Raw genomic sequence first — 26,968 nt, 5'->3', positions numbered from 1 at the left:
TGCTGTCCCTCACCCCTGCTTGTGCAAGGGCGTGCTCTCTCTCTCTCTCTGACAAACAAAAAATAAAATCTTAAAAAAAAAATAAAACATATAAATAATTTTTAACAATTAAAAAAAAGAAATCCAAGACATGTCTCAACTATTGCTTTAAAAGCCTCATCCCTTTGCCTTTGGTACAGTTGGACTGATTCCCAGTAGGATAAAGGACATTTCTCTCCTCACAAAGAGTTTCAGGCACTGGCAAAAAGAAAGGCAAAGACAGTTTCTCCTCTTAACCTGAAGCCCTGGGCTGTCCTATTAAGAAACCCCCTTCCAGCTCAAAAACGTTAGAGCCATAAGAGGCAGGCAAGCAAGCAAGAGTCCCAATTTGTCAGTACCACTGGTGGATGGCTAAAACTTGTTAACGTAGTTCATCTACACTACAATTTCCCAAACTTCTATATATAAGCTACTCAAGTTCATTTGGAAAAAGAAACATCCAACAATATCCAGGAAAATTCTGAAAAAAATTCCAAATGAGGCAGAACTAGCCTTCCCAGATATTTAAACATTTTCTAAAGCTAGAGCAATTAACTACTTTGGCACTGGTGCATGAATAGACAGACAAAAGTAATAAAATAGAAAATCCAGAAACAGATCTCTATCATACAAGACTTCAGTTATACGACAGGTGGAATTTCTAACAGAAAGAAAGATTAACTAGTCAGTCAACAGTATTGGTGCAACTGTACAGCCAGCCATGAGAACCAAAACGAAGAGGGCTTCCTAACTCACTTCCTTTGTCAAAATAGTAAGCAAAATAGAATATCACTTCAGGTGAATGAAAAATCTGAGTAAAAACAAAATAAAAGTAATAAAAAATAATAAAAATCCAGAAGAATACTTATCAATTCAAAAGAAAATCCTACCTTTAGAAGGCCCCATAGGTTTGTCACAAAACCACAAAAGCCTTAAAAGACTAACTATGACTCAATCAAAACATGTTTCTGCATGATAAACAGTATAAAATTAAGACACAATGAAAAAGAATCTGAAAATATTTGTAACACATATGACATACAACAATTTGTTTTCAAATGGAACTCTTAAGAAATCAATCAAAACCTAGTTGTGTAAGCCAGGCAAAGAAAAAGATACACAGATGGCTTTAAACCAGAATTTCTCAATCTGCACTATAGACATTTTGGAAAGGATAATTCTTTTTTTTAAGATTTTATTTATTTATTTGACAGAGATCACAAGTAGGCAGAGGGGCAGGCAGAGAGAGACAAGGGAAGCAGGCTCCCTGCTGAGCAGAGAGCCTGATGCCGGGCTCTATCCCAGCACCCCAAGATCATGACCCAAGATAGAGGCTTTAACCCACTGAGCCACACAGGCGCCCTGGAAAGGATAATTATTTATCTGTAAGGGATTATACCGTGCATTGCAGAATATTTACCAATATTCTTGGACTCTAAAGATGCACATACTCCCACGCATACATAATTATGACAACCAAAAGTGTCCCAAGATATTGCCAAATGTCCCATAGGAGTCAAAATTGCTCCTTGATGTGGACTATTACTTTAAACATATAGAAAGATCCCCTCCCTCACTAATGATGAAAAATTTAACTGTAATGAGGTGCCATCTTTTTCAATTAGGTTTTTAGTATCAAAATAAGTATTTTTATTATCAAACATTTTGTTGTTTGCCAACGTGTGGGATTAGGAAATCTCATTCAATCTTTTGGGTGTGCAATCTCCCTGGAGCGCTGAGGATATTAGCCATTGAAATATAAAGTGCATACACTTTTTCAAACTTCGCCTCCAGGAATTTGTCATACAGACACAATTATATACAAACAGTGGATACAAGTTTAATCACTGCAGCAATTACGCAGTAAGAAAAACTAGAAATGATCTGGTATCCAGTGATTGGGGACTGGTTGGACAAATTATGGTACATCAATAGAATACCATGTAACCAATAAAAGAGAAGATGTGCATATACATATGTAAAATGTACGTAAAAATATGTCCCAAGACACACATGTAAAAATAAAAAGGGAGTGTGCCACTATTTTTAAAAGTGGTCTCTGTGTTTACAGTGGTGTACAAATGTTTAAAAATGCACAAACTATCTCTGGAAACATACCAGTGAATAAATGGGAAACTGAATGTTAAGGATGGGGAAACTCACTTTTTACCTTACACCCTTTTGAGCCTTTTTAAAGTCTTTTGACCATGTGCCTGTATGTTTCAAGCAAGTTATAAAATAAACAAGTCACCCCACTCAAGACCTCTACACTTTATAGAAACAGAAAGTAGAATAGGTGCTAAAGGAAAGGGAGGAGTGGGAGAGTTGTTTAATGGGTACAGTTTCTTTTCCAGGTTGAAAGATTTCTGGAGAATGGTTGCAGACAATGTGAATATACTATACACTTAAAATGATTTAAGATGGTAGATGGTGGGGGACGCCTGGGTGGCTCAGTTGGTTAAGTAGCTGCCTTCAGCTCAGGTCATCATCCCAGCGTCATGGGATCGAGTCCCGCATCGGGCTCCTTGCTCCGCGGGGAGCCTGCTTCTCCCTCTGACTCTGCCTGCCACTCTGTCTGCCTGTGCTCGCTCTCGCTCGCTCTCTCTCTGACAAATAAATAAATAAAATCTTTTAAAAAAGAAAAAAAAGATGGTAGATGGTGGGGCGCCTGGATGGCTCAGGGGGTTAAAGCCTCTGCCTTGGGCTCAGGTCTTGATCGCAGGGTCCTGGGATCCAGCCCCGCATCCAGCCCCGCATCCGGCTCTAAGCTCGGCGGGGAGCTGCTTCCCTCTGTCTCTCTGCCTGCCTCTCTGCCTACGTGTGATCACTGTCAAATAAATAAATAATCTTAAATTAAAAAAAAAAAAGATGGTAGATGGTGCTATGTGTATTTTATCCAGTATTTTAAAAAATCTTAAGTAGGGGCGCCTGGGTGGCTCAGTGGGCTGGGCCGCTGCCTTCGGCTTGGGTCATGATCTCAGGGCCCTGGGATCGAGTCCCACATCAGGCTCTCTGCTCAGCAGGGAGCCTGCTTCCCTCTCTCTCTCTGCCTGTCTCTCCATCTACTTGTGATTTCTCTCTGTCAAGTAAATAAATAAATAAAATCTTTAAAAAAGAAAAGAAAAAATCTTAAGTGAACCGCCACTGTGAAAAAGACACCCATATTTAAGATTAATTTAATTTTTTACTAATTTGAAAATCCCTTTTTAAAACACCCCATTATCATTTCATTACTTCGGAAATGAGCGTTCGGAAAAAGTGAAGAACTGTGAGCGGTACAGTGACCTTTCACCTAGAACTTGCAAACCTTCAGCAAGACACGCGAAAGTCCGAGGCAGGGCCTGCCCCGCGAGCGGCGGGGTAACCCACTCTGGATCCTTTCCTTGTGGGAGAGACTTGCACGTGGCTGTCCCCCCCAGAGGTGCACAACTCCGAGTTACTTTCAGGCATCACGGCGGGTTCCAGCAACACTGCGTGCCCAGCGTGGAGCCGCACTCCAGAGCCGTTCTCCCACCGCAGGGGCCGCGACCCGCGAGCCACCCACTCCGGCCCCACCTAGGCACGGACTCCGCCTGGCCGCGGCTTCCACCTCTCCCCTCCCCACCCCGCAACGCCCCCATGCCCTTACCCCGTGTTGGGTAACATAATTTCCTTAGAGCAGACGTGGAGTCCACAGCAGCTGCAGCGAGCGTACAGCGAGAGGCGGGGCTTCCCCCTTTAATGAGCCCCGTCCGGAGAGGGCGCTGCCCCCCCAACCTCGCCTCGCCCCGCCCCCTCCCGCCCCGCCCCGGAGGCCTGTGGGGGTAACGGGCGTAGGAGGTAGTGGCAGATCCCTGAGTGCGCCTGCGCACGCAGTGGGCCTCCAGGCGCTCGGCGCTAGTTCCCACCTTCCCCCGCCTGGCCCCGGGAAACCAGCTCTCTGCGCAGGCGCTGGGAAAGAGGCAATCCCGCCCCACCCCTCTCGCGGCCCGCTGCGGTGACAATCGGTCTTCCGCCGGCGTCCCGCGTAAGGGCGCGTCAGCCACTGCGTGTGTATGCTTTCCCCCGCCGCGTGAAGGCTCCTTCGTCGCAGCGCTTCGTTATTCGGCTGGCAGAGCGGTCGTTTGAGTCGAGCACTAGAGTCTCCAGGGCTAGGGTGAGGCTTCTCAGCAGGCCCTGACCTGCAAGTACTTTGGCTCTCCTTCTTCTCCCCCCTCCGCGGCCCGAACCTGGATGCCTGTATGGCTGCACGCGCCCCATCCAGGGACAAGTTTTCCTCGGCGGATACCTTCCGCCAGACGCCGTCCAGCATCGCATTCGACTATAGCAAGGAATCTGGACTAAAGTCCCCCGGGCCCTATTATAGACCTGTGATGAGCGGCTGCTTCTGGATCAATAGCCTGGGGGAGGATGCATAGTTAGCGAAGGAACTCCCAAACTCTGTGCAGAAGTAAGGTGAATTCTGAAATCTAGTACTGCGGGGTTTTGTTTTGTTTGGTTTAAGTTTAATTTAAATTCCAGTTAACACATAGTATATATAATAATAGTTTCAAATGTGCAGTATAGTGATTCAGCACTTCATAGGACAGCAGGTGCTCATCACAGGTGCTCTCTAGTATTGTTTTTCATGGTATACCTGACATTACTCAGCTACCCTAATGAACCGAAGATTGGCATATCTTTAGGGAGACGTGAAGAAACTGTGTTTTGAATTGGTAGAATAGGACAATGAGATGCTTACATGAAGACCAGTTTAAAAAGAAAAAAAAAAAAAAAAAGACCAGTTAAACTAGCTTGAAGATGGGGTGTGTGCACTCTCTTTACTGCAAGCCCTAAATGGTCTTGTTTAATCATGTATGTTGTCAGTCTCCTATAGGCAGTTGAACTGATGATCTATGATATTGTCCTTAGAGACTCCAGAAGAACTTGTTTATTCAACAAATAGTAGCACCTAGTGCATGCTGGTCACTGTATGTAGACATACAGCAGGACAAAAAAAGACAAGGTCTGCCTATGTGAGAGGAATGAGTAGACAATGTGTTAGACTGTTGTAGATATTGGGTGTTTCAAAAAGCGCTAAAAGGGGCTATTAGATGAAAAGCTTAACTCTCCACTCAAGAAAGTGAAAAGACAGTCTACAGAATGGGAGGAAATGTTTGCAATGATATATCCAATAAGGTCTAGTATCCAGAATAAAGAACTCTTACAACTCAGCAACAAAAAGATGAACAAACCAACTAAAAAGTCAACAGGGGCTCCTGGGTGGCTCATTTGATTAGCCCTCTGACTCCTCATTTCAGCTCAAGTTATGTACCTCCACGTGGTGAGATCCAGCCCCAATATCTGGCTCTGGTGGAGCTCGGAGTCAGCTTGGGATTCTCTTTCCTTCTCCCTCTGCCCCCTTCTCCCGCTCGCACACATATTTGCTCTCTCTCATTCATTATCTCCTCCACCTCTCAAATAAATATATATATATATATTTTTTTTTAAAGTGAACAAAGGATCTGAATAGACATTTTTCCAAAGAAGATATGCAAGCACACGAAAAGATGCCCACCAACATTAGTTATTAGGCAACTGCAAATCAAAAGTATAATGAGGGGTGCCTGGGTGGCTCAGTCATTAAGTGTCTGCCTTTGACTCCAGTCATGATCTCAGGATCCTGGGATCAAGCCCCACATCGGGCTCTGCTCGGAGGGAAACCTGCTTTTCCCTCTCTACATGTCTCTCTCTTTAAATCTTTTTTAAAAATCTAAATCTTTAAAAAAAAAAAACTATAATGAGATTCTACATTATATATACTGGGATAGCTATGATAGAATATACGGAAAATAACAATTGTTGGCCAGGATGCGGAGGAATTGGAACCCTCATACATTGTTGGTGGAAATGTAAAAAGGCATAGCCACTTTGGGAAACAGTTTTGCACCTCCTCAGAAAGTTACAATTACCACCTACTGAATATCCACATGCAAAAGAGCAGCCCCACTTTTTGATATATCCCCAGGAGAAATGTAAACATGTTCAGGAGAACCACCAGATGGCACTATCCTTTTAAAATTCAAAATTATATAAAGCAAAATGTCAATTTATTAACAATATTATGATATACTATTATAATCTGAGTTGGATTAAGGCAAAAGTAGCATAAAGTTCTATACAGGACTCCCATAAAGGAGAAATATTTTAAATTTTAAATTCCTTAATGAAAATTTGTATTTTATAAAAAACACATCATTAAAAACAAGATGTGATACTCGAATTCCTTTTATTTTATTATTTAAATTAATTATTAATTAATATTACCAATATTAAAAACTAATTTTGGGGACACCTAGGTGGCTCGGTAGGATAAGTGTCTGCCTTCTGCTCATGACCTTGATCCCAGGGTCTTGGGATTAAGCCCCACGTATGGCTCACTGCTCAGCAGGGAGCCTGCTTCTCCCTCTCCCCTGCTTGTGCTCTCTGTCTAGTAAATAAGTAAAATCTTAAATAAATAAAATTTATTAAAATAAAAAATAAGTAGTTTTCAAATGCATGGCAAATTGAAAATGCAGACAAGTTGAAATATTAAAAGATATGACATTGAGGGGTGACTGGCTGGCTCAGTTAGAAAAGCATGTGACACTTGATCTTAGGGTTGAGAATTCAAGCCCCATGTTGGATGTAGAGATTGCTTGAATAAAAAAACTTAGAAAAAAAAGGTATGACACTGAGAACAACTTTAATCTGAAGTTAAATAACTCTTCTAACACTATCTTGCATAAGTATATATATATATATATTTTTTTAAAGACTTACTTATTTTATTTTTTGAGAGGAGGGACTGAGGAAGAGGGAGAGAATCCTCAAGCAGACTTCCCACTGAGCAGGGTGCCTGACACAGGGCTTGATCTCAGGCCCCTGAGATCATAATCTGAACTGAAACCAAGAGATGGATGCTTAACTAACTGCGGCCCCCAGGCATCTCAAGAGTATTTTTTTTAGGGGCGCCTGGGTGGCTCAGTCATTAAGCATCTGCCTTTGGCTCAGGTCATGATCCCAGGATCCTAGGATTGAGTCCCGAATCGGGCTCCCTGCTCATCTGGAAGCCTGCTTCTCCCTCTCCCACTCCCCTTGCTTGTGTTCCCTCTCTCACTGTCTCTCTCTCTCTGTTAAATAAATAAAATCTTTAAAAACATATATATCTTTTTTAAAGTATATAATGGGGGCACCTGGGTGGCTCAGTGGGTGAAAGCCTCTGCCTTTGGCTCAGGTCATGATCCCGGGGTCCTGGGACCCAGCCCCAGGTCGGGCTCTCTGCTCAGCGGGGAGCCTGTCTCCCTCTCACTCTCTGCCTGCCTCTCTGCCTACTTGTGATCTCTCTCTGTCAAATAAATAAACTCTTTTTTAAAAAAAAAAGTATATAATGCAGTAACATTCAAGTTTGTTGACCACACCACATAAAGAAATTTCTTAAAGAATATTCATTTGAGAGAGAGTGAGAGCAGGGGAGGGGCAGAGGGAGAGAGATCTCAAGCAGACTCCTTGCTGAGCATGGAGCTCAATGTAGGGTTTGACCTCATGACACTGAAATCATAACCTGAGCCAAAACCAAGGGTCAGACACTGAACCAACTGAGCCATCAGGCACCTGACAAAAAAAGTTCTTTTTCATCTAGACCCAGTACACAGAGTTTTCTATTTTATTGAATCTATTATGTTCTATCAAGTTAACCATAACCTACTAAATTTTTTGATGATTCATTAATGGATCATAACCTATTATTTGGAAAACACAGCTTTAGTGTGTTGTTACTTACCATTTACTTACCGTGGTCATTTTTCAACTTGCCTTTTTAAGTATTCTAAGCTTCTTCATTCAGATAGGAAATTACTAATGAATGGTCAGAGGCCAACAAACAATGCAGATGCTTTCAATGCAGATGCTTTAAAGTCACAGCTCTTGATACTTTCCATTTCTTTCACCCACAAGACAGCTCATCCTGGTCCAGGTTCAATGGAAAAAATCCCTGGGGTTTTGAAGGTATGGCAGTTCTTCTGATAATGTACCAAATCTTCCCCATAGGACTGCTAGCAGTACGTTTTGCTGCTCAAAGAATTATTACCAGTCACTATTTTATTAGTAACTGTTGGATATTAACCTCAATGCTATACTTTAATGTCTTTATCTTCCTGATAATACGTGACTATAACAATCTAGAGAAAGTGAAAATTTCCCTCTTAATATCATCCTTTGGAGATAATCATTGTTAATATTTTGGCATGTATCCTTTAAGACTTTGAAATTTAATATAGGTTTTGATTATTTGTAAATCCTAGGGAAGATTATGTATACCAATTGTTTTGGATACTGTTTTTGTTTTCCTTAATGTATTATAGACATCTTTCCAAGTTTACACCTAAAAGTTTATTTTGACTTGTTATTTATTTATCTTTAAAATATTTTAAAGATTTTAGAGTGAGTGTGAGCTGGGGGAGGGACAGGGGGAGAGGGAGAGAGAGAATCTCAACCAGAGCATGGATCCTGACACAGGGCTGGACCCCAGGACCCTGAGATCTTGACCTGAGCTGAAATTAAGAGTCAGATGCCTAACCAACTAAGCTACCCAGGAGCCCCTACCTTGACTTTTTAAAAACAGGTGTGTAGTTTTCTTTCACATGTTTACTGAAATTAATTTTACCATTCTCATTTGTCATGGAAATTTTAATTGTTTCAACATTTTCTCTATTATAAACAGCCTTGCAATAAAAACTTCTGTGCATGCATAATTGTTCACTACTCATTTTTATCCAAAATACATTCCTAGAAATGAGACTGCTCAATGGATATGCAAAATAGTTTAGCAAGGTTGTTATTGATATAGTTGACCCTTGAACAACACTGGTTTGAACTATGTAGGTCCACTTTACATGGATATTTTTTGATAAATACAGTATAGTATTATAAATGTATTTTCTCTTCCTTATGATTTTCTTTTTTTTAAGATTTTATTTATTTATTTATTTATTTGGGAGAAAGAAAGCATGAGTGAGGGAGAGGCAGAGGCAAAGGGAGAAGCAGGCTCCCTGCTCTGTTCTGATGCAGGACTCAATCCTAGTACCCCGGGATCATGACCTGAGCCAAAGGCAGACACCTAGCTAACTGAGCCACCCAGATGCCCTCCTTATCGTTTTTGTAACATTTTCTTTTCCCTGGCCTATTTTAAGAACACAGTATATAATACATAGAACCTACAAAATAGGGCGCCTGGGTGGCTCAGTGGTTAAGCCGCTGCCTTCGGCTCAGGTCATGATCTCAGGGTCCTGGGATTGAGTCCCGCATCGGGCTCTCTGCTCGGCAGGGAGCCTGCTTCCCTCTCTCTCTCTCTCTGCCTGCCTCTCCGTCTACTTGTGATTTCTCTCTGTGATTTCTCTCTGTCAAATAAATAAATAAAATCTTTAAAAAAAAAAAAAAAGAACCTACAAAATATGTGTTAATAGACAGTTAATGTTATTGTAAGGCTCCTGGTCAACAGTAGGCTATTAATAGTTAATTTGGGGGGAGTCAAAAGTTACACACAGATTTTTGATTATGTGCCACCATTGACCTTTTGGGTTGGATAATCCTTTGTTGTTGGAGTCTGTCACACGTATTGCAGTATGTTTAGCAGAGTTCCTAGTCTGGGGGCACCTGGGTGGCTCAGTGGGTTAAAGCCTCTGCCTTCGGCTCAGGTCATGATCCCAGGATCCTGGGATCGAGTCCTGCATCGGGCTCTCTGCTTCGCAGGGAGCCTGCTTCCTCCTCTCTCTCTGCCTGCCTCCCTGCCTACTTGTGATCTCTGTCTGTCAAATAAATAAATAAAATCTTAAAAAAAAAAAAATAAAGAATTCCTAGTCTGTACCTCTTAGATGTGATAGCCCCCACTCCCGTGTATGTATGTTTAAATATATTATATAAAATTTACCATGTTAACCATGTTAAAGTGTATCCTTAAAGTACGCTCACATTGTTGTGCAACCACCACCACCATCCAAGCCCTTCCAGTTTTGACACTCCAGAAATTGCTGAATGACCTCTGGAGGGCAAAATTACCCTTGTTGTTTACACCATCACAGAAGTAAATAAGAAGCCAAAAATGTAATGTTATTAAAAGGAAAATGAGAAGCTGAAGAGCTGTAATAGAATAAACAAAACTAAAAAAGACATTACAACTAAATGAAACACATGATCCTATACTGGTTTCTATACAGAAGAAGAAAGTTTGCTATAGCACAATTGACAAATTGGAATATGTACCATAGGTTAAAGTACTGCATCAATTATAAATTTCCTGAATTTGATAACTAGTGCAAGTTAGTTAATTTCCTGAATTTGATAACTTATGCAAGAGAAGGTCTGTGTTCCCAGTATGAAGTTTTAAGGAATAAAAGGAAATTAATGCCTACTCTCAAGTGTGTGTATTTGTGTGTGTGTTGTGTGGAGAGAGAGAGAGTATGCTAAAACAAATGTGGGAAAATGTTAAAAATTGGTGATTTAGAGTTAAGATGTATGAGAGGTTTTTTTGTTTTTTGTTTTTTTGGTTTGGTTTTTTTTTTTTTTGGTTACAACTTTACTTTCCTGTAAACTTGAACTTAATTCAATCTAAAAAGTTTTATGTTTTAAGTGAAAGAAAATTCTTATAACTGAGATTATTTCTTGCCTGCCCATGCTTTTCAACTCCTTGTCCTTGCTAATTTTGCTCATCTATGCTTCAGAAAAGTTTAGAATACAGTTTAGAACAAAATCTTCATTAGTCTAGGTTAGTGGTTCTTAAACTTTAATGTGCACCAGAATCAACTGAAGAGCTTTGTAAAACACAGATTAATGAGCCTGACCTCCGGAGTTTCTGATTAACTAGGTCTTAGACAGTGGAGCTGAAGAATTTGTAGTTGTAACGCGTTTCCAGGTAAGGCTAATGCTGTTGGTTGCAGTCCCAAAAGGTGTAGGCTGGTAGTTCTCAACCTGCTTGCAAATCGGAATCACTTGGGGATCTTTTCAAAATTTTGATGTCTGGGCCTTATTCCCAGAGATTCTAATTAAGTTGGAATGGGATACACATAGGTGGTATTTTTTTTTTTAAGCCCCTTAAGTAGTTCTAATATGCAGTCAAGATTGAGAATCACTGACCTTAGTGTAATCCCATTCCCATGACCCATACATTGATTAGAAGTGGACATGTTTGTTATCTACTTTTAGCAAATGTGAGGTCTGCTAAGAAATTTTCTTAGTGTTTTGACTGAGAAAGGTGGCTTAGTCTTTTGAGTATCTGATTCTTGATTTTTGGCTCAGGTCATGATCTCAGCATCATGAGATCAAGCCCTGTGTCGGGCTCTGCCCTCAGTGGGGAGTCTCCTGGTGATTCTCTTTCTCCCCCACCCTCGGCTTCTCCCCAACTCTCATGTGCTCTCTCTAAAATCAATCCATCAATCAATCAATCAATCTTTAAAAAGAAAGAGACCACAGAATAAGTTGCCTCTTTTCTTCTAGATGTTAATACAGGATGTGATGCTTGGGACAGCTGCATTTATGTTGCATCACAGGGGGTATTGGTCTTTCCCTTTCCTGTGACTCCTTCAAAGGTGAGCTTTTTGTAACATTCATGGAAGAAAGGTTAGGGCTGGGAGGTAGCCCTCAGTACCCTCCTGAGTTTTCCACCTAGCCTTCTCGTATTCCCACTGTTCCAAGTATGCTGTGGGGTTTCCCCACTTCGCAGGTGCCATCTTTTAGAATTCCAAGAAAGGGTTCCCTCAGTAGACAACAGCTCACTTGCATGACTGCAAGTCGTGAGTGGAATGGGTATGTAGGTGTGTGGATCATGCCTTATTTCACTTTCCTGCTTGTTGGTTTATTTATTATACTATCTGCACACAACTCTTAGCCAAAGATTTGAGGCTAATGTGAGGGAATTACAGATATATATATATATATATATATATATCCACACACACATATATATATGTGTGTGTATATAAAACAAGTCCTTACGCATATATATACATACTATACATACATACATACATATATGTTTATATATGTATATATATATATATATAATTATGCATATACAACAATTAACTCTATACTTTATGGGATAACCGCTATGTCAGAGACTGATATTTGCCTACCTATAATGGATTCTCTGCTTCTTTTTACCAACAGTATCGATTACTGGAGGTGTCTGTATGCTGAGAAAAAAGCCTGCATCTCTCAGCCTGCCTTGTAACTAGGAGTGGCCATGTTACCAAATTATGGCTAATGAGACATAAGTGGAAGATATTGCAGTGGACTTCTGGGAAAGCTTCTTTAAAGAGATTCCAGCCATTTTGTGATCTTAAGAATGAAAACCATATGCTCACATAATAAAAGAGAGACTGGGTCTCTGATGAACATGTAATGTCATAACAGCCCTGAAACTACTACTTCTAGACTACTTTTGCAGGAGAAATTAATCTTTATCCAGTTTAAGACACTGTAATTATTTTTTGTTTCCTGTTATATGCATCTGGACCTAACTCTTAAATGATATCCTATCTCAAGGCAAAAATATCAAAAGAACATAAACCATTGCAGGTTCCCTCTCGGGTTTATCCAAATCTCTAGCTTTATTTCTTGTTTTCGTATCTGCTTTTCTCCCTAACAGCACCACCAACATTGTTCAAATTCCCTTCTTCAAAATTGCTTTTAGGGGTACCTGGGTGACTTAGTTAAGTGTCTGACTCTTGATCTCAGCTTAGGTCTTGATCTCAGGGTTGTGAGTGTTTTTTTGTTCTTGGTTTTGTTTGTTTGTTTGTTTGTTTGTTAGATTTTATTTATTTATTTGAGAGAGACAGAGAAAGATAGACAGGGAGAGCATGAGAAGGTTGAGGGTCAGAGGAAGAAGCAGACTCCCTGCCGAGCAGGGAGCCCAACATGGGACTCGTGGGACTCGATCCTGGAACTCCAGGTTCATTACCTGAGCCAAAGGCAGTTGCTTAACTAACTGAGCCACCCAGGTGCCTAGGGTTGTGAGTTCTTAAAAACAAAATTTTTTTTTAGTATTTCCAGTGCTTTTAGGAAATCCCATCTTCCACTCATACGAGTTGGTCTTACTTATATCAGGATCCATCCTCCTTTCTCAGACCATACATTTTCCCAAGTCTGAATTATTCGTTCTTTTTTAAAATATGACTTAAGCAAAAGAGTCTGGGTTGGGTGTGGGTATTTTAAGCCCAGTTCTCTTGAGATATTTCCATCTAATTCTTCCTGGTATCAAACACACCCACATCTCCCAAAGTCAGGCATTAATTCTGTGACACAATACTCTACTAGTAGTATACATAGTCTTTGTAAAGTGAGAAAGAAACTTGACTCTTCTATAATCAACATGGCTTCATACCTGCTCACTATAAAGATAGTATTTTAGGGGCACCTGGGTGGCTCAGTGGGTTAAGCCTCTGCCTTTGGCTCAGGTCGTGATCTCAGGATCCTGGGCTCAAGACCTGATCCCAGGATCCTGGGCTCAAGCCCCACATCTGGCTCTCTGCTCAGCAGGGAGCCTGCTTCCCCCTCTCTCTATCTGCCTGCCTTTGTTGACTTGTGATCTCAGTCTGTCAAATAAGTAAATAAAATCTTAAAAAAAAAAGTACTTTATTTTGTAGAATAATATCAATTCTTTATCTTCAGGCTTTCAAACTGTGCCTAAAAGGCATTAAAAAAACGAGTTAAAACAAACCCCATTCAAAGTTACCTTAAGAATCAGGCCATAATTGAGCCATCTATCTCTTAAGGCCACTACTTTAATACACAAAGATCAAGCTTTGGAATTACCAATGTGTTAACTCTGCCAAATTAAATTCTTGTTGGTGTCATCCTACCATCTCCCTCTACTAAATTAAATTCTTGATTAAAGTCTCACACTCCCAACTCTTCCAGGAGATGCGAAGGTATATGAGGACTTACCATCCTCTGATAGAAGTAATCCTCCACCTCTGTGAGTGGGGGAGGGGATGGGGAGATTTGCTTTTCCAGTTACCTAAATAGCATATCTTCATAGAGAAGTGTTCCAGATTGTTCTTTTGTTTTGTTTTTCTAGCTTTCAGCTTTGCGCAGTGGCAGTATCGTAGCCAATGAGGTTTATCCGAGGCGTGATTATTGCTAATTGTTTTGTTTTTCTGCTACTGACCTTTTGCTTGTTTGCCTGTTCAAGGTTGAACATTTGCCTTGTGCACCCTGTGGGATTATCTGCAGTTAAAATATATTGGGGAGGGAGAACAACAGCTCTATTCAGTTGTCTGGTGTCCCAGGAACCTTTCTACTGACCTTATAGACTATGATCTGCTTTTTGCACAGGCTAATATTCCAAGAAAAGGCAAATGAAGAAAAAGAAAATATACTCTAAACAATCTATCTGGCTCTTCATTAAACAGTTATGTCAAAAAAATTTAGAGAGGGTTTGAATTAGTGGCCAGAGTAAAGGGCTTGTTCTAGTTGCAAAATAAAATTTATAATTCCTATTGGTGTATGTCCTCAGATGCCTAAGGAGGGACTATTTGTCCCATGTAAGAGCTTTTACAATATTGGGGCACCTGGGTGGCTCAGTTGGTTAAGTGGCTGCCTTGGGCTCAGGTCATAATTCCAGGGTCCTGGGATTGAGCCCCCACATCAGGCTCTTTTCTCAGCGAAGAGCCTGCTTCTCCCTCTCCCTCTGCCTGCTGCTCTTCCCACTTGTGCTCTCTCTCTCTCTGTGTCAAATAAATAAATGAAATCTTTTAAAAAAACTTTTACAATATTATAGGCATCTGTAATGTGTATCAACTTCACATATCTATAAACAAATGGAATATGAAAGCAGGGAAGGTAAATCAACTCAGTATAGTAGACTAACTTCAGTTCAGAGAAGAAGAGTTGTAAATAACAGGTTATGGAGAAGAAGAAAAAAAGGGGAGTTGCCCCTTTTCCTCTGCTACCCTACTCACTGCTATTTCTTTCCACCTCCCTCCTTCTTTGAAAATGCTGAGGTGAATCACATGTGAGTTGACCAGTTAGGGACAGATAAAGTAAGGGACAATCATGTTAAGAGCTGGTGAAATGAAAATCATTAATGGTTACATAACTTCCAGGGGAGAGGGAACTGTAGGAAAGTGAACAGAAATGAACCAAAACCAGAGAGGAAAATTTCACGTTTAATGAAACTAGGGAACTGCTGTAATCCTACCACAGACTATGAAGAATACCTTCCACATTGTACCCAAATTAAGGAAGTGAGATTTAATAAGCATTTCCTCTAAATAGCAACTCAGTGCCATTTTAATAAGGTAAATGAGATAGTTATTAAAGGTCCAACAGTAATCTGAAACTTGAAGAAATAAACACTAGGGACATGGATGGACCATGGAAAAATTAAGGCCACCTTGGCATCCATTCTCAGACAGCAAGGAAGGTAGAACCAAAGAAGAGAAAATGTAGCATACATTTTGATTTTCCAGAACTCAGTTTCCGGACTTATAACTGAAACTGGAAAGTGAGGGATAGCTGGAAAGTTAACAGTAAGAGATCAGTTAACAGACCCATCTGCAACTGTTGATCCAAATAAATTGAGCAGAGTAAATAAACAGTGAACTAGAAGATAAAAATCCTATAACATTCTAGAGTGAAACTCCCGAACTAAAAAAATCAATCTTAATACCAATAGAATTGAGAACCTAGAAATCAGATTTCTTTTCTTTTCTTTTTTAAAATTTAAAGTAATCTCTATACCCAATGTGGCAGTTCAAACTTACAACCCCAAGGTCAAGAGTTGCATGCTCTTCTGACTCAACCAGCCAGGTGCCCCTTAGATTTGATTTCTAATACTCTACTCTAATAAAAAGAATCAGCATTCCTTGGAGAAATGACCAATTCTTCAACTAGAGTAGGAAATAGATGAGATGAGCTTGGAACATCTTATAGTGGCAGAAAGCTAGGAAGTGCTGAAAAATGAAAACAAAAACCAAAAGACTCCCATTGAAGGAGGTATGTCAAAGGAGCATAGAAGGGGCGCCTGGGTGGCTCAGTGGGTTAAGCCGCTGCCTTCGGCTCAGGTCATGATCTCAGGGTCCTGGGATCAAGTCCCGCATCGGGCTCTCTGCTCAGCAGGGAGCCTGCTTCCTTCTCTCTCTCTCTGCCTGCCTCTCAATGTACTTGTAATTTCTCTCTGTCAAATAAATAAATAAAATCTTTAAAAAAAAAAAAAAAAAAAAAAAGGAGCATAGAAGTCAACTGAAAGACCTCCCAATGGCTAAAGCTGGAAAAATCTGGGCAACAAAATAAAGTGGTTGTAACCAAAGTAAATATTTGAGTCTTTACTGATATAATTATATGATTGAGTAAATAAATAAATGGGGAAAAAGAACAAAATTTCCTATGTAGAAGAATTCCAAGTAATTTATGTAAATATTGCCCCCTGAAGAAGGTGAATAACTTCCCATTCTTTAAGTACGGGCTGTATACAGTGACATCTAGAGTTCAGTAGGAAAGGAGGGGTGGAATGACTTTACAGCTAAGAAAGCTGACAACGTCTCAGTTAAATGATCAAAGTTAGTATCAATTGTGGTACGTCATGTTGATAATACATGTTCTTTTTAAAAAGATTTTATTTTATTTTATATTTTAAGATTTTATTTATTTGAAAGAGAGAGAGAAAAAAAGAGTGCAGGGAGGGAGAGAAAGGGAGAGAATCCCAATCAGATTGCGCTAAATATGGAGCCTGACGTGGGGCTTGTTCCCACCACCCTAAGATCATGACCTGAGCTGAAACCAGAGTTGCACGCTTAACCAACTGAGCCACCCAGGCACCCCTAAAGATTTTAAGATTTTGTTGTTAAGTAATCTCTACACCCAACTTGGGGCTCGAACTTAGAACTCTGAGATCAAGAGTCACATGCTCCACGACTGAGCCAGTCAGGTGCGCCAATAATATGGACCTTTGATATGGCATGGTGAAAATGGACTTTATCTCTGTGGTCTCTCTCTCAAAAACCTATAACCCTAGTCTAACCATGATAAAAAATAAACAAACCAGAAACACCAGACAAATCCCTGCTGGAGGACATTGCACAAAATACCTGAGCAATACTCCTCAAAACTCTCAAGGTCATCAAAAACAAGGAAAGTCTAAGAAACTGTCACAGCCTAATAGAACATGATGACTAAATGTAATGTGTCTTGGATCAAATCCTGAAGCAGAAAAACATTAGGTAAAAACCAAGGAAATCTTAATAATGTATGGTCTTTAGTTAATAACAATGTATCAGTATTGGTTCCTTAATTATGACTAATCTACCCTCCTATGTAAGATAATAATAGCAAAAACTAGGTGTTGGAACTGTAAGAACTCTGTAATGTCTTCACAGCTTTCTGTAAACCTAAAACAGCTCTAAAAAATAAAGTTTACTTTAAAAGTTTTAAAATCTTAGGGCCTCCTGTAGACAAGTAATAGATTCATAAGGACTCAGGAAACATGATACCTTCTAAAAAGATTATTGAAGATATAATTCTGCTAATGGAAAGATTAATTAAAAACTATCAATGAACATTAATTCACATAGATATGAATATTCAGTTTAATGTTAATTCTATTAATTCTTAATAGAAATTTTACATAATGTGAAAATGATAATACTTTGACAAAACTGACTATAACGAAAGAGTCATGAAAGTTAGGGTGAGGGTTAATTTGTTCATTTCTCAGAGTGGAGTCAATAAATAACATTTTTGCTTCTGAGGAAGGGAAGCAGGCTCCCTGCCAAGCAGAGAGCCTGATGCAGGGCTCGATCCCAGGACTCTGGGATCATGACCTGAGCCGAAGGCTGAGGCTTTAATCCACTGAGCTACCCTGGCACCCCTAAGTATATTATTTAAAGCTAAAGATAACCACTTGTGGAATTAAAACTAGATCTTCTAATTTACCAGAGGAAGTTGCCATAATTCAGATACTAAAACTGTACCAATCACAAAAACTCTAAAGCAATTTCATTTATTAAGAGTTATTAAAACAGTAATAAAAGTATTAACAAATATATTAATGTATTTAAAAATACCTTGACAAAGTATATTTTATTCTGTGAATGCAAGAATGTGTTGACATGAGAAAATTGATGACAACTTTTCATTAAAAGAAAAAAGGAGACGGGTGCCTGGGTGGCTCAGTTAGTTAAGTTTCTAACTCTTGATTTTAGCTTAGGTCATGATCTCAGGGTTGTGAGATCAAGCCCTGCATCACGCTCTGTGCTCAATAGGAAGCCTGCTTGAGATCCTCTCTCTCCCTCAACCTTTGTCCCTCCTCTTTGTTCTCTCTCTCTAAAATAATAAATTTTTAAAAAAGATAAATAAAAAAGAAAAAGCATATGATAACCTTATTAGCCATCAAAATCTACTTGATACATTAAATTCAATATCTACCTGATGAATTTTTTATAAAGCTGGAAATAGAAAAGCGCTTTCCTTTTGGTGCTAGTATGCCTTTTACACCAATACTTGCTAAAATTTTTACCCAAAGAGAAATAGGCTTTTGGCTAAGAGCCAAATAATAGTAACTAGCTAGAATTTAATAACATTTTCTGTTTTCATTGTATCTTTTTATTTATGATGGCCTCTTATGGCAAGAGATGCTGGCTTTCCATTTAGGACAGAGATATAAAATTTCCTTTGAAAAAAATTAAGTAAAAAAAGTGAAGTGATTTTAAGAAAAATGTTAAGTAAACAAAAGTAAATATGGTTCATGAACAGAGAAAGAATCATTGAACTGGTATTGAATGACTGAAGTTTGAGAAACTGCTCCAGGCAAATGTTTCTTTTCTTCTTTCTTTCTTTTCTTTTCTTTTTTTTTTTTTAAAGATTTTATTTTTAAAGAGAGAGAGAAAGAGATCACAAGCAGGCGGGGGTGGGGGGGGAGGGGCGGGGGTGGGGGGGGAGGGGCGGGGGTGGGGAAGCAGGCTTCCCGCTGAGCAGAGAGCCTGACGGAGGGCTCAATCCCAGGACCCTGAGATCAGGACGTGAGCTGAAGGCAGAGGCTTAACCCACTGAGCCACCCAGACACGCCAAGGAAAATGTTTCTTAAATGGGCCTCTGAATACATTGATGGAAGTCTGAGGGTTTTCTGCAAGAATGTTTCAATTTTTCACATTTGTTGTTTATATATCTAAAATGTTAGGTAATTATACTCTAGATCATGTGGTTAACTATCTTATGCTCTACCCACTGAGCTAGCCGGGCAGTTGTGTGGTTAACTATCTTACAACCAAGTTCTGTCATGTAAATTTAGTGTCTACATTTGTACTTACATTTGATTCCTCATCCATTAGTGTCACTTTTAACTGTGCTGGGCTAATGAGAAAAGAACAGAGAGGCTTGGTATGTAGGTGACGAATTTGATTCAGACAGTGGACAAATGATATCATGGCATGTTAAAAAATGAAGGTATATAGAAAGTTACATGATGCAGTTGAGTCATTGTCACATAGCCTTCTGTAGCAAAGTTATAGCCATTCAAATATTTAGCTAATATACAAGAGTTTGGTTTTACTAGTTAAGAACATTTGTCTTGAGGGGCGCCTGGGTGGCTCAGTGGGTTAAGCCGCTGCCTTCGGCTCAGGTCATGATCTCAGGGTCCTGGGATCGAGTCCCTCATCGGGCTCTCTGCTCAGCGGGGAGCCTGCTTCCCTCTCTCTCTGCCTGCCTCTCCATCTACTTGTGATTTCTCTCTGTCAAATAAATAAATAAAATCTTTAAAAAAAAAAAAAAGAACATCTGTCTCAAATAGGTGGTGCCCATTTAGTACCAGTAACTAGATATTCTGAGTATCACCTATATCGGAAAACAAGTGAAAGAAAACTTTATAGACACTTACTTGGGTTACTTATGAGAAAAAGGAAAAAAGAAGCAAGAATATAAAGAGGAGCAAGGGCAAAAATCCATGATCAGTTCTCAAGAAATGGATACCTTAAGGGTAAGTCTGAAAACATATATTCTGTGAGCTCAGGTTAGAAGAGAGGAGTTACTAGGAATATTCTACCCATTTGTGTTTAGCAAGAAACACCTGCTTTAGGCTAAGGGGTCCAATGCTTGGCATAGGGATTGCAGAAAAATCTCGCCCCTTTACATCAGTGATTCTCAAAGCTTGCCTCTTAGGCAAACTTTAGTAGGAATCTGCTAGAAATGCAAATTTTTCAGCCCCATCCCTGAATCAGAAATAATCAATTTCTGTTTAACAAGTCCTCCAAGGGATTCTGATGCCTATTAAAGTTTGAGCATTCGTGATCTATACTGATAATATTTTAAAATTTTCAGTGATTCAAAATGACCAGTGATTGGTAGTTAGGGGTCATTAAACTACTTCCATTTATTTGTATGTTTGAAATTTTCACAGTAAAAGTTAAAAAAAAAACACTCAAGTAGACAGCACATTCATATATTACTTATAAAATAAGAAAATGAAAAATTGAAACTTTTTTAAAAAAATGGATCCATATAACTGAGAAATAATGGATTAGTGCTTCTAAAATTGTGGTGAAGGACCATTTTTCTCAAAAAGCTTCCAAACCTTTGTGGAGTAAGACTTTCATAAAGCCATAATAAAATTGACTAAAAATTGAAACAAAAAAAAGACAGAATATTAATCCAATTTTTTAAATTATTAGATTCAATAGAAATAATATTTCTCTGTCAAATTTCTGTGAGTTCTCAGACACTTTTTCTCATTCTGTATTTTTCTTCTTAGGGACTAATAACAGTTTAGAGACCAGGACCATTCCACTGCCCACACTAAATGATAAAATGATAAATAAATGATTCTCAAATTATATTCTCCAGGAATTCTGCCGCTTTGTAAGCCCATAATAGCATTACAAAGTAATAATTATTAATAACTGTAAACATATTGAGCATTACCATAGGCCAAACATCATTTTAAACCTTCCCCTAAATCTGTAAGTACTACCATTATCCCTTCTTTACAGTTCAAGAAGCTGAAGCATAGGGACACCTGGGTGGCTCAGTTGGTTAAGCAGCTCAGGTCATGATCCCAAAGTCCTGGGATCGAGTCCCATATTGGGCTCCTTGCTCCGCAGGGAGCCTGCTTCTTCCTCTGACTCTGCTTTCCACTCTGTCTGCCTGTGCTCGCTCTCTCGCTTGCTCTCTCTCTGACAAATAAATAAACAAAATCTTAAAAAAAAAAAAAAAGAAACTGAAGCATAGAGAGGTTAAGTAACTTATCCAGGTTTATACTTTTAGCAAGTGCTGGTCTATAATGTGTTAGAAACTTAATACACAAGTCAGGAAATAGGAGTTTAGGAGTGGTGGTAATGCAGGAGAGAAGCCATTGGGCGAGGATTGGGGATAGGTGGCAGCGGTGTCTCCTCTTCACCCCCATACCTGGTGTTGTCTCTTGAAGAGCGACAGACTGCACATTCCAGAATGGGTAGGCTAGTCCTGTACTGTGTCTGTTAGTTGTTTGAGGAGATGTCTATCCTACAGGCAGCTCACTAATCTTGATCTCGAAGCGATCCTGCACATAATTTAGGATCTCTGCGTCCTTCTCATCTGACACAAACATGACGGCCACGTCCATGGTACCAAAGTGGCTTGCTTTGACCACATAATGCAGGCAGGTGTTGGAATCCTCAGGCATGCCATTGTTAAAAGCAATGTTCACCAGCTTAATGTCCACACCTCAGCTGAAGTGTTGGTAGCCACAAGAATTCATCACTGAAAAAATCTTTAAACTGCTGGTACTGAGAAAGCTTCTCCTCCTGGAGCATCCCACATTGGATGGCAATGGCTGGGAAATTTGGCTCTACTAGGAGCTGGGCCAGTGCAATGCAATGCTACCAGACTTCGTGAAGATTTTAAGATTCTAAATGAGGAAATCTGGCTGTAGATCACATGACACACTATTATTTATTTTATTCAGTAGGCAGAGGTATTCCTCTACTTAACTCAGTGTCCTTTTCTTAGTTATTTGATAACTAAATTTGGTGAATGGAATTCTTTTTGTGGGAGTTGGGGGGTCTCAGCTTGAATATAAACAGGAACAAATATACTTAAATGTATCTGAAGGGGTATATTGACCTCTGTTTCAAGATACCTACTTCTAAGTGGGGCCAAGGAATCTCCTAGTTTAAGAACCCACCTTCAGGATAGGGAGTCATGTGCTCCAGTTTTTTGTTTTTTTTTTTTTTTAAAGCTCTAAGGCCTCATGTTTATTACCAAACCAACCCACTGGTGCAGAGCTATAGTAACAGAAAAATCTTTTGCTGATAAATGGTATCTACTGGCCAGGCAGAAAGGTGTTTACAGGGTGACGGAATAAAACACATGATCTTCAAGTAGCTTAATTAAATACATGGTGCTAATTAGGTTTGTCATCAAGTGATGTGGGACTCCTTAGAGACCCAGCTTGGTTCTCCTCCAGTGCCTCCTCTTGGAGTTGTACCTGATTATATTACCAGTTTTCATCCCCAGATCCACTGGGGAATGGGACGATTCTGCTTTTGTTTCTTGGCCAGGAATTACGTGATACTGAAAGTCTTGTGAGAAGACATGGTCAATTAACAGTGAGTGGCACACAGCAGGATGGCCATGTGCTCCAGTTTTAAGGACAAAATGTCAGTGTTTAGGGGAATGATGACACTTGGAACATTGGAGTGATGATCATTTAGATGATTCTCTAGCCTAGCTCCACAAACTCATGTCTAAATCCTAAAGGATTTTCTGTGAATAGAAATGGAAAGTGCTGTTTTATTAAAAACTTTGAGGGACGGGCGCCTGGGTGGCTCAGTGGTTAAGCCGCTGCCTTCAGCTCGGGTCGTGATCTCAGGGTCCTGGGATCGAGTCCCGCATCGGGCTCTCTGCTCAGCAGGGAGCCTGCTTCCTCCTCTCTCTCTGCCTGCCTCTCTGCCTACTTGTGATTTCTCTCTGTCAAATAAATAAATAAAAATCTTTAAAAAAAAAAAAAAAAAAAAACTTTGAGGGACAATGGGACCCTGGTAATACAGTATGACAAAAAGGGGAAAGGAATCCCCCCCTTTTCAGAAAGTTCTCTGGAAAATTCAGTGCAACTTTGACATGGGCTGGAGGACAGTGTTAGGTGACAGCACTTTCCATGCAAACAGTGGAGTCCTCTGAACCAGGCAATTGGTCATGTCAGGACCATCATGTCGAGATGATTATGTCAGGGCCAGGCACAGGTTGAGGAGAATGGACACGACTTATAGTGGTGGAGAGGTCAGGAGGAGACACTTTCAAGCCCTCTCCTCAGATAGGACTTTAAAGTAGGGCTCATAATTCAACAGATCGGGCAGTCTGTCAGACTCAGTGTGTGTAAGCTATTACAACCCAGTTTGATTACCAAGGTGATGCTGTCTGAAAAATATGAATTATACTCCCACACAGTTTCCTTTCTTTTCCTTTTCTTTTTCTTTCTTTCTTTGTCAGAGAGAGATCACAAGCAGGCAGAGAGGCAGGCAGGGGTGGGGGTGGGAAGCAGGCACCCCCGCTGAACAGAGAGTCCTATGCGAAGCTCGATCCCTGGGCCCTGAGACCATGACCTGAGCCTAAGGCAGAGGCTCAACCCACTGAGCCACCCAGGTGCCCCTCCCACACAGTTTTCTAAAGCTTTTGAAGTTTGCTTTGATTAACTATTGGAAAATAACAAGTGTTAAGGGAACATTCTGCAAGATTTCTTTTATTTTGAAATAATTATAGATTCATATTAAGTTTAAAAGGCTGTACAAAGAGGTCCTGTGTACTCTTACCTGCTTTCCTACAATGGTAACATCTTATCTAAAACAAAACCAGGAAAAAAAATTTTTATTTTTATTTTATTTTTTTTTTATTTTTTTAAAGATTTTATTTATTTATTCGACAGAGAGAGATCACAAGTAGGCAGAGAGGCAGGCAGAGAGAGAGGAGGAAGCAGGCTCCCTGCTGAGCAGAGAGCCTGATGTGGGACTCGATCCCAGGACCCCGAGATCATGACCCGAGCCGAAGGCAGCGGCTTAACCCACTGAGCCACCCAGGTGCCCCCAGGAAAAAAAATTTTTAAAGATTTTATTTATTTATTTGACAGACAGAGATCACAAGTAGGCAGAGAGAGAGGAGGAAGCAGGCTCCCCACGGAGCAGAGAGCCCAATGCAGGGCTTGATCCCAGGACCCTGGGATCATGACCCGAGCCAAAGGCAGATGCTTTAACCCACTGAGCCACCCAGGTGCCCCGTATAGCAAAACCAGGAAATTGACATCAGAAACATCCACAAATTTTGCCCCCAGATTTTGCCAGTGTTATATGAACTTGTGTGTTTCTAAAATTCTGTGTAATTTTATCAGGTGAAGACTTGTATAACCATTCCTATAATCAAGATAACAAAACTATCATATCACCACAAACATCCCCTTGCTACTCCACTATAATCACATCCCTCCTCTTGTCTTCCTATACCCTCTCACCCTGTTCCTAATCTGTTCTCCATCTCTGTATTTTTTTTCATTTTGAGGATATTATACATGAATGGGATCATACAATATATAACATTTTAAGTTTAGCATTTTTCCCCTCAGTACAATTTCAGATGTTTCAATTTAAGGAATACATGTTAATGATTATAATTTTTGTCTTTATCATATTATAATTTTGTCATTTGTCTTTATTAAAATGTCTACCTTCCAGATTAACCTAATGACTGATCTTATTTCTGACCTATACTGGCATCTTTGTATTGTATGTCTTAGGAAGCCTTACCTGTAAACATCAATAGGTAATATTAGTTAAATATTAACTATCATTGCATACTGGAATGCCTTACAGCAAAATGTTCCAAGGTTACATTTTGTCCAGACAGTAATAGTGTGTGTGTGTGTGTGTGTGTGTGTGTTCTCAGTGAAGGTATTTCAGGGGAATTTCTTAGACAAATCAGAACAAAAACACAAAGAAGTAAAATCTTAGAAAATTTATAAATTAAGTTATTGTAACTGCTTACTTTTCAAAAGAATGGAGCATTTAGCAAATTGAGAACATGTTATTCTCTCCACCAGCAAAAAGCTACTATATAGAACATAAAGTTCTCATGACAAGCTAAGTCATGTGGATGATATCCCATCATTCTGCAAACTCAGAAACTTTTGCTAAGATTATCGAAGGCCATGGTTTTCCCATGCCATATAGACTATGGGAATAGCTAGGATTCTAAAAGTGGTCCTAGAAGACCTAATTCCCATTCTGTCCACTGTTTTGATTCAGAGGGACTCACAAACCTAGGGAACTAAATCAGTGAAAAGTCTTCTGAACTTATGACCAAGAGGCAATGGAAACAGAAGGGTTTTACCTTGCTTTCCGTTGTGAGCTGTTTCCTTCTATCTTGCCTTCTGTTGCAAAATGGGATGTTAAGTATTTAGGAAATGTCACAGTTTCTTTCTTTCTTTCTTTTTTCAGTTTTTTTCATTTAATCAGGTACACTATCTTTACATTGGAGACTTTTCAGAGTTATTGTTAGTAATATGGACAGTGAGTTTCAGGTTGACTTCACATTTATATTTTACTACTGAACTTAAGGCATGGGGCTATGAGAAAGAAAACTTTTTGTTTTTTTATTTTTTTTTTATTTTTAGGATTTTATTTATTTATTTGATAGAGATCACAAGTAGGCAGAGAGGCAGGCAGAGAGAGAGAGAGGAGGAAGCAGGCTCCCCGCTGAGCAGAGAGCCTGATGCGGGGCTCGATGGGGGGCTTGATTCCAGGACCCTGAGATCATGACCTGAGCTGAAGGCAGAGGCTTTAACCCACTGAGCCACCCAGGTGCCCCAAATTTTGTTTTTTAAATAAAGAAAATGTAAACTGGTACATCCTTTTTGGAATCATATTGACAATATTAATCAAACTTGAAAATGCGTATACCCTTTGTTCTGTAATTCTGCTTCTAGGAATGAATTCATCAGAAATAAACGTGTGCAAAGATGCTCATACATATATGATGTTCTTTGTAATATTGTTACTTTGAATAATTAGAAACAATGTAAATTTCCACTATTTTGAAAAAGGTTAAAAAATTGTAGTGTGTGAAATTATGATATACTATGCAGTATTAAAATGAATTAAGTTGCAATGACAGGGATGGAGCTAGTGTGTATTATGCTAAGCAAAATAAGTCAGATAGAGAAAGACAAATACCATGATTTCACTCATTTGTGGAATTTAAGAAACAAACAGAAGAACATATGGAAGGGGGAAAAAGGATGGAGGGGAAAAAACCCACAAGAGACTCTTAACCAGTGCAAGCAAACTGAGGGTTGATGAATGGATGTGGGTGGGGGATGAGCCAGATGGGGGATGGATATTAAGCAGGGCACTTGTTATGATGAGCACTGGGCGCTGTAAGTGATGAACCACTGAATGTTACTCCTGAAACTAATATTGCACTGTATATTAACTAGAATTTAAATAAAAAATTGAAAAGAAAAAAATGTATTTACAAAGAGAAAAGAAATGTAAAAAAAGCCGAATTAGATAGATGGAAAAAAATCTCTAGAGTTTTTAAATAAAAAGAGCAAATAAAAATGGTGGGGGTCTAGAAACATGCTCACAGAATTGATGCATTGGTTATCATGGCAGGGGGCAGGTTGTGAAGAAATATAATCCTAAGTGTTTAATATTTAATATTATTTCAATTTCCCAAAAGGAGCACATATGTTTGTTACTCCTGTAGCTAAAAAAATAAAATTAAGGAAATTTCATCAACAGACTATATCCTCAAAACAATATAAAGATTGCATCAAGGACTTGCTCATATTTTTAACATCCATCTGGCAATGTGGGGTGGCAATGTTTACAACTGCAACTTAATACTTAGACTTAACATACAAAATATATTTCATCTTTTGTAAAGACGGACTGAAGTTAGATACAGTTCTTTAAAAATAGGGTCCTCAAGAAATGAGCTATCT

The 26,968-nt window shown here is 39.5% G+C and overlaps 1 protein-coding gene and 2 pseudogenes across 1 annotated transcript in view; 1 reads left to right on the top strand and 2 right to left on the bottom strand.

Annotated features, from left to right (window-relative positions):
• HSDL2 (hydroxysteroid dehydrogenase like 2) overlaps positions 1-3,906 on the bottom strand; it is a 58,785-nt gene extending 54,879 nt beyond the window's left edge. The window contains exon 1 of the mRNA XM_004747817.3: positions 3,647-3,906. Coding sequence (XP_004747874.1) covers positions 3,647-3,663 — 17 coding nt within the window. The 5' untranslated portion in view covers positions 3,664-3,906. The remainder of the gene's footprint in view (positions 1-3,646) is intronic.
• A 10,188-nt stretch (positions 3,907-14,094) lies between these two features.
• LOC123392499 lies at positions 14,095-14,257 on the top strand (annotated as a pseudogene).
• Positions 14,258-22,416: 8,159 nt separating this feature from the next.
• LOC106005364 lies at positions 22,417-22,574 on the bottom strand (annotated as a pseudogene).
• Positions 22,575-26,968: the final 4,394 nt, after the last annotated feature.

This window comes from Mustela putorius, unplaced genomic scaffold (assembly GCF_011764305.1).
Source record: "Mustela putorius furo isolate JIRA1106 unplaced genomic scaffold, ASM1176430v1.1 tig00000580_pilon_pilon_pilon, whole genome shotgun sequence".
Lineage (NCBI taxonomy): Eukaryota > Metazoa > Chordata > Mammalia > Carnivora > Mustelidae > Mustela > Mustela putorius.
Note: the sequence above shows the minus strand (reverse complement) of the source record. Positions and strands in the feature narration are given on the sequence as shown.